The sequence below is a fragment of the Rhagoletis pomonella genome, unplaced genomic scaffold (assembly GCF_013731165.1).
Source record: "Rhagoletis pomonella isolate Grant_MI unplaced genomic scaffold, Rhpom_1.0 Rhpom_scaffold_01723, whole genome shotgun sequence".
NCBI classification, from domain to species: Eukaryota; Metazoa; Arthropoda; class Insecta; order Diptera; family Tephritidae; genus Rhagoletis; species Rhagoletis pomonella.
This window is the reverse complement of record NW_023460277.1, coordinates 11,291-19,633: the sequence shown is the minus strand read 5'-3', so window position 1 is coordinate 19,633 and position 8,343 is coordinate 11,291. Positions and strand designations below refer to the sequence as shown.

The window sequence follows — 8,343 nt, the reverse complement described above, 5'->3', positions numbered from 1 at the left end:
GATCGACTTTTCCTAATTGCAGGCAGTCACAATTACTTACTCACCGCTGTCAGTACCATATCAGATCGGTTTTGTTTTTTCATTCCTTCTGCTCAATGTGCTTTGATACTTTGTGGCAAAGTATGCAAATTTTCAACATATCGTTAATATAGTATAGCATTTCACATTGTGGCTGAAATGCAACCTGTATCTCTTTTCGAAGATTTTGGACTGGTGAGGATCTTGTTACTAGCTGACTAGTTGGTTTTTCGCTATAAAGACCTAGTACAGAACTAGAAATTTGATTCACTAGTCCGCGGTGTCCCTGCAGGATGGGACGACTTTTCTATTACTTCTACAACTGACTACAATGTATATGTATATGTGCAATTATAGCGTAATCTATACTAATTATATAAAGAGAAGTCCCTTTTTTTGTAACAGGTAATCTCGCGAACGGCTGGTCAGATTTTCATGAAATTTTGTGTACAAATAGCTTTCGGAAACCACCATGTTTTAAGCTACCAGGGACCGGTCTATTCGAAAAAAATCTCATTATAGTCCGATTTGCTTAAAATTTAGTACGTAAGTAGCTTTTTAGCATGTATTAGCATATGTGATCAATTTTTACCGAGAAGTGGACCAGGGACCGATCTATTCCAAAAAATCGCATTTATGGTCCGATTTGCTTAAAATTCGGTACGTAAGTAGCTTTTTGCCTGGATAAGCTTATAGATTCCTGTTTTCCAATTTTCATGCTATTTCGAATATAAATAGCTTTAAGTAACGACCATATCAAGGGGCGAATTCGTCACTAGGCAAGATTTTTTTGCGCCAATCAGAAACAGCGGATACTGTTAAAATATAATTATAATATATCTCAACTAATTTATATTTAGAAAGCCGTTTGTTAGTTTTCGCAAGGCTCGAGAGTGGCTGAAGCGATTTTTTTGAAACTGCCACCTGCCGCACGTGTCCCAAGGTTGGTTTTAGGCTGAAAAAAATCTATATGTAAAGGGAGCGTGGCACTTCCTATACAAACCGAATTTCTCATGCTACATATCTCTGAAAGTGTGCATGGTAGAGTTTTGGAAATTGGTATGGAAATATACGAAATCAATCGCATACCCTTGGAGAAAAATTTTAGCTATTGTAAAAAGGGGTGTGTCATCTCCCATACAAACCGAATTTTTCATACTGCTTATCTCTGGAAATTTTTTGGTAGAGTTCTAGAGTTTTGTATGGAGATATACGAAATCAATCGCATACTCATGAAGAAAGAGCACAGCTGTTGGAAAAGGGGGCGTGGCTCCTCCCATATAAATCGAATTCTTATACTGCATATCTCTGAAAGTATTCATGGTACAGTACTGGACCTTCGTATGGAGATATGTATATAGTTGAAATCAAGCCCATACTCATGGAGAAAATTTGGGCTATTTGAAAAGGGGTGTGAGGCCTACAAACGTACCGACCTTTAGCTATCTTTGAATGTATTTTTTAATTCTTTTGTAGATGTGTTGGTGAGTGAAATCCTCCTAAATGGTTGTACGGATTTTAACGAAACTTTTTGTGTATTTTAGTGGGTCTCTGGATGGTTTAGTTTCTCAATTTAATCCGACAGTTGGCGCTGTAGCTGAGTTATTACTAAAAATCTTATTTATGATCCGATTTTGCTAATGTTTTAAATATGTTTGCAATACTATTGCAAAAACGTGCTGCCAAGTGGTGCTGAAGTCGAGCTATTACTAAAAATAGCCAAGTGAGAAAAGGCGCCGTGAAGGTCAGATTAAATCGACCTGTTGCACCATTGAGTATATCGAACGCTCCTGCGTTGCAATTGGCCCAATGGATGTGATTTTCCAATATTATTGTGCGTTCAAAATTTTAAGGTATTTCGTCTGAAATAAGTATATGTATATTGCATTTCTGTAGAACAATAATTTGCACCCATTTTGAAATTGCAACCTACTATACTGTAAAGCTTCTACGACATTCACTATAGAATCGGGTCATTGTTGCCGCCAGGGAGTGAAGAGAAAAAAATTTATTTCGCTTCGCGAATAACCGTGCTATGAAATGCCGCACAACTGGAGAATTTCAAGAACGGATATAACACTTTGCTTAGGTCATTTAAAGCGGCAAATAACCACCAAACCTTAATCTTAGCAGACAAATGTGCCAATAGAAATCGTAAACGTGAATTGTTGGTAAAAATGTTGGACCAAAAAGTTTCAATAAAGTATATAAAAATTTTGGGCGGGACGAAGTTCGCCGGGTCTGCTAGTTACTTAGAAAAGCGAAAAAATATCTTCCATACAACGCCCTAACAAGTTTTAAGGATTAGCTGTTGTGAGTGATCGCGAATGGAGCACCCGCATTGTTTATCTCATTTATGTAAGTGCACATCCAAAAACTCTTACAAAATCAAATTTTATGAAAAACGTACGTACTTACGAAATATCTGGTATTCAGGGAAATTCCAACTAAACAACACAATTCCGCACTTAGCGAAATGCAGTTTGAAAAAAAATTCACTACCTGCTACAACTCTAAAATGAACGAAATCATGTGCTCTATTTCCGTAAATATTTCTAAAGCATACTTATTATTAGTGGAAAATAAAGAAAAGGTAGGTAGAAAGCTGCTGCAATATTGTATTCACATACATACATACTTCAGGATACAAGTAAATTTTTTCGTCTTTCCAAGGTCGTAGTAAAACCAACGCTTAGCTATTAATTGATTATTGCTTAAAATTTTTAGGGGGGGCGGTCTGGAAATTTTTTTTCACTTTTCTTTCAACATATTTTGATTAAAAGAAAAATACTGATAAAAGAAAGAAAAGAAGAGTGGCTTCTGTTTATAAGCAATTATGAACAATCAACGGAAAGATGCAGATTCAGCAATGAAGAAAACCCGATCCGATTACAAAAATGCTTCAATTTCTGCACTGCCATTCCTGCTACTGTTCCGTACGTGATGGGAACACTTAAAATGTTGTTTGGGCGCCCTGAAATGGTGCATCCACTTTACAACGCAAATTGAGGGAAGAGCCTGCCATCAAACCCAACAATCTAGACTCCGCAATCCGACTAGCACTTGCCATTCAGAACTACTGCGCCACAATGTCAGCAGTCGGCCTAAACGATTATCTGAATGATCCCCTACTGCTGAACGAACTTGTCGCCAAGGTGCCCAGCGACTTGAAGCTTGAGTGGGGTAGACATAGATTATCTGATTGTTTAATGTGGCCATGTGCGCAACTATGGTTACATCATACGAGCCACAAGGGGCGGTAGGATCGAGGAATGGAGGAGACAAGCAAGTCAAGGAGCGCGTACTGGTTCACGATGTGGTAGAGGACCATAGCGGCAGTGAATATAGTAAGAAGTCGCGATCATCAGATAAGGTTTCATGTCCAAAGTGTAAAGGACAGCATCGTTTACCAGACTGTGAAGCGTTTCGGGCCCTGAATGTGAAGCAGAGGTGGGAGTTTGTCAAGAGTGAGCGGCTTTGCTTCTCTTGTTTTTTGCGACATCTCGTGCGGCACCGCAGAACGAAAAAACGATGCGGTGTGGATGGGTGTATATCGACTCATAGCATATTACTGCACTCCGCTGCAGTTGAAGGAGGCGACGTTGACCCACAACGTCAAAATGAAAATAAACGCATTTCTGAGTCAGCTGTATTGTTCCATAGCCGGCCCGCTACAAAGACACTGTTCCGCTATATTCCAGTTACCATTTTCGGTAAGGCGCGCAAAGTACATACGTACGCACTAATAGAGATAGGCGCTGAATGCACACTAATAGAGATAGGCGAACTTGAGCTGGATGGTCCCTCCAAGCAGTTGTGTTTAAAATGGACTGGCGATGTGACACAAATAGAGCATAACTCAAAATCAGTCTATCTCAGCGTTTCGGCAACCGGCAAAGAGGAACAGCGGTATTTGCTAAAAGGTGTTCGTACGGTAGCGTGTTTGCCACCTAAAATCGATACCTCTTCAGCCGTATACAAACGTAAAGGCCCAAATCATCATCGGGCTCGATAACATCAAGGTGAGCGTCCCTATGGAACTACGTAAAGCCGAAGGCGACGACGTTATTCCTGTTCGTTGCAGGCTTGGTTGGGCAGTGTACGGGCGGCACAACAACAAAGACGATTATATTCCACATGTATTGCATATATGCCAATGCAGCGACGCTAGCATCACCCGCAAGTTAGATGAAGCTATGAAGTCGTATTTCTCTATAGAGTCGATAGGCGTCAGCATCGCAAACAAGCCATTGAGGTCCAAAGAAGATGAACGTTCGCTACAAATTGTGGAGAAAACGACCAAATACCTTTCAAGTGAAAAGCGCTGGGAGAGGGGGCTGCTGTGGAAATTTGATAGCGTCGAGTTACCTGACTCTTACAACATGGCTATCAAACGACTTAACTGTCTCGAAGCGAAGATGGTGAAAGATCCTCAGTTGAGCTCATTCATGGTGAATACTATGAAAAGCTACAGTGAAAAGGGCTGCATACGTAAATTGAGTGAAGGTGAGCTTGGGAGAAATACTCGTTCGTGGTTTCTCCCTATATTCATAGTGACCAATCCGAACAAGAACAAAACGCGATTGGTGTGGGATGCAGCAGACAAAGTACATGGCGTATCGCTGAACGACGTTCTGTTAAAAGGTCCCGTTCTATTAGCTTCAGTGATTGGCGTCGTTATGCGTTTCCGAGAACGGAGAATCGCGGTTACAGGAGACATACGTGAAATTTTCCTTCAGGTAAAGGTGCGACAGGAAGACCCAGCTGTTTAAAAGTTTCTATGGCGAGACGGCGATAGAACGCGTTCTCCCGACATATACGTTATGCAGTTCATGACGTTTGGCGCATCATGTTCTCCCGCTCTTGCCAATTACATAAGGAATCGGAACGCTGATCGGTTTGCAGTTAAAAACCCAGAAGCTGTTGAGGCGATTCGCAGAAACACTTTTGTCGATGATTGGCTACAGTCCGGGGACTCCGAAGAGGAAATGTTAGAGTTAGCAGCTAATGTGAAACGCATTTCCGCAGACGGTTGGTTCGAAATAAGGCATTGGCTGTCAAATTCAAAGAGTGTCGTCCAAGCATTAGACAAAGAAAACGAAACGGTAACCAAAAATTTGCGCTGTCCAACGAGCCTAGGGAGAAAATTCTCGGCATGTGGTGGCTGCCGCTGGAAGACTCGCTGACATTCGTCGTAAAACCCCAGCTAATTGCTAAAGCATCGACCGCCCAGTCAACGAAACGTCAAATATTAAGCGTTGTATGTCAATTTTTGATCCGCTTGGACTACTTGGATTTTTCAACATAAGAGCCAAAATCATTCTTCAAAATATATGGCGATCTAGAGTCGGATGGGATGAAACCCTCACAGAAGGTGACGAAAACGATTGGCAGCGCTGGCTACACTTAGTTCCGAGGCTGAACGACGTGCGTGTGCCTCGATGTATGCCGTTTGGAGGTCGTGCAAAGTCAATTCAGTTGCCCGCGTTTGTAGATGCTAGCATTGACGCCTACGCTGCTGTGTCTTTTCTGCGTGCTGACATGAACGGTGACGTCCGCTGTCTTATTGTGGCTTCTAAAACTAGAGTTGCGCCACTGAAGCCCATATCGATTCCTCGTATGGAATTGATGGCAGCAATTTTAGGGCTCCGGCTAGCGAACTGTGTTGAGTCCGAAGCATCAATACGTATTGATCGGCGATACTTCTGGACGGACTCAAGAGATGTGCTTTGTTGGATACGTTCTGATGCGCGAAAATTTCAGCAATTTGTGGCAGTTCGAATCGGCGAGATTTTGGAAGGGTCCGAGATAAGCAACTGGCGCTGGGTTCCTTCAACTCAAAATGTATCTGACGACGGAACTAAATGGGTCACAACGCCTAAGATTCATGGGTCTATAAGATGGTTTACTGGCCCCGAGTTTTTACAAATGAATGAGTCGCAGTGGCCGGAAATAGACTTAAAAGGAAAAAAATCTATGGAAAGCGTAATGTACCATACTGAGGAGATCCCTGATCGTTCATCAGCACTGTCATGCATCTCACCTGATCCTAGCCGATTTAGTAAATTGGAACATCTTCTAGCGGCACAGCGATGCGTGCTGAATTTTTTGAGAAACATATCGAAGAAGCCTTTCGAAGTACTACTGCGAAAAATCATACAATTAAAGGGAGACGTCGAGATGAATGTCGTGCTCATCCACATTGGCCAGGAAGAATGCTTTTTTGATGAGATCAACTGCCTGCAGACTGGCCGTCGTTTAAGTGATCGAAAAAGTATATTGTTCAAATGCTCGCCTTACTTAGATGACTACGGAGTTCTTCGCATCAGAGGTCGAGTCGATGCTATTGAAGGAGTTGAAGTTGACGTGAAGCGCCCTGTTATCCTACCGCGACGCCATCGAGTAAAATATTTGGTCGTTGAGTTTCATCATAGGAAGCACTACCATCTACATGGGGAGATTGCCGTTTACGAGCTACGTCATCGCTATTGGATTTTTGGACTGCGCGCTCTGGTAAGAGAAGATATAAAACAATGTCCAGCGTGCCGAATACGAAAGGCCCAACCAATGCCACCAGAAATGGGTGAACTTCCTATTGAGCGGTTGTCGCCACATACTCGGCCATTTACGTTTACTGGCGTGGACTACTTTGGCCCTAGAGACATTGCAGTTGGACGGCGCAGGGAGAAACGCTGAGGTGTTTTGTTCACATGCCTCACAACGCGAGCAGTTTACCTAGACATTGTTCCATCGCTATGCACCGACTCGTTTTTGATGGTGCTAAAAGGATTCACTACGCGACGAGGCGTGCCCAAACGAATGCTCTCGGACAAGGCACTAATTTTCGTGGTGCTAGTAGGATTCTGCAAGAAAGTATCGAATGTATATCATCAAAAGGCGTAGAGAATCAATACCCAGAGATGTCATTCAGCTTTATACCTCCTGGCGCGACCCATATGGGGGGTGCGTGGGAACGAATGGTACGTTCTACGAAATCGATATTAACCGAAATTCTACCGAAAGCCCGAAAATTCTGCGTGCAGCTTTAGCCGATGTCGAGTTTACCCTAAACTCACGACCACTTACATACGTTCCTTTGGAGTCGAGCGATGCGAAGGCGCTAACTCCCAACCACTTTTTAGTTGGCAGCTCCAGTGGGTTACGCGAGCGAGGAGAGCAAAGCCAAACCGGCGCCTGATTAGAAAAGGATTTTCGCATAGCTGGTATGATAGCCGACGTTTTTTGGAAGAGGGGGTTGCGCGAATATCTACCTACTTTAACCAGACGCACGAAGTGGTTCCAGCCGCCCATTTGAACCTATCGCCGTGAACGACATAGTCATCATTGTAGACGAGAACAATAAACGCTGCTCTTGGCCAAAGGGTATAGTCGTAGATACACACCGCGCTAAAGATGGACAAGTCCGCAGTGATATTGTTCGTATAGCTGACGGAATTGTTACTCGCCCAGCAGTTAAGCTCGCTAAGTTAGACATAAAATGAGATGGTAATACACAGCGCAGTCATGCTGTGAATTACGGGGTGGGGAGTATTGAGCGGCCGAGCAGTGTACTTCCAGCCGCATTCCAAGTTTCTACTTCCAGCCGAATTTCAATTTCTCCTTCGCACTTAATCTGGTATATGGATTATATAAGTGCATATGTATGTAAATATGTAGGTATGTATGCACATATGTACCAATTCATGCGTAATTGCATGTACATGCTTATGTACATATGTATATATGTACGTACCTACATATGGAGCAGCGACTCTGCTCTGCAATGCATTCGCCAGCAAGTGCAGCCGTTAGTTTTTCCCGCTAGGTAAATTCTTTATTTTTTAAGTTAAATTGTTTTCTCTCCTACTTAGTGGAATCATTTGGACTTGAGATTCGAAAGGGTGAGCGCGTGTATTTACATATAGAAGGCACAAATGTAAGTTAATTTGAATACTTGTGTATATACATATGCACTATGAAGGTCGGCCGCTGTGGTGTAGCGCGCGCTTCCACTCCACAGTCAAAGCAACATCGCAAAAAACAAAAACAATTGAAAAAAGGTTTTTTCTTAACATCGGTCGTCCCTCGGCAGGCAATGGCAAACCTCCGAGTGTGTTTCTGCCATGAAAAAACAGCTTCTCATAAAAAATACAATCGCCGTTCGGAGTCGGCGTAAAACTGTACGTCCCTCCTCTTTGTGTGACAACATCAAGGCGTACGCCACAAATCGGAGGAGAAGCTCGGTCAAACACTAACGTATGTGTAAGCGCCAATCTATTACACAGGTCAACAACGTTTTGTTCTAGGAAAGTGTAGGGTCATTTT

At 42.7% G+C, this 8,343-nt stretch overlaps 2 protein-coding genes across 2 annotated transcripts; both read left to right on the top strand.

The window, feature by feature from the left end:
* Positions 1-3,247: 3,247 nt before the first annotated feature.
* LOC118752666 lies at positions 3,248-4,790 on the top strand. Its single transcript, XM_036487548.1, has 4 exons — positions 3,248-3,468; positions 3,538-3,927; positions 4,181-4,524; positions 4,573-4,790. The coding sequence occupies exons 1-4, from the start codon at positions 3,248-3,250 to the stop codon at positions 4,788-4,790; spliced, it is 1,173 nt and encodes a 390-aa protein (XP_036343441.1).
* A 769-nt stretch (positions 4,791-5,559) lies between these two features.
* Positions 5,560-6,714, top strand: LOC118752669. The gene has a single exon (XM_036487550.1). The coding sequence runs from the start codon at positions 5,560-5,562 to the stop codon at positions 6,712-6,714; it is 1,155 nt and encodes a 384-aa protein (XP_036343443.1).
* The last annotated feature ends 1,629 nt before the right edge of the window (positions 6,715-8,343 follow it).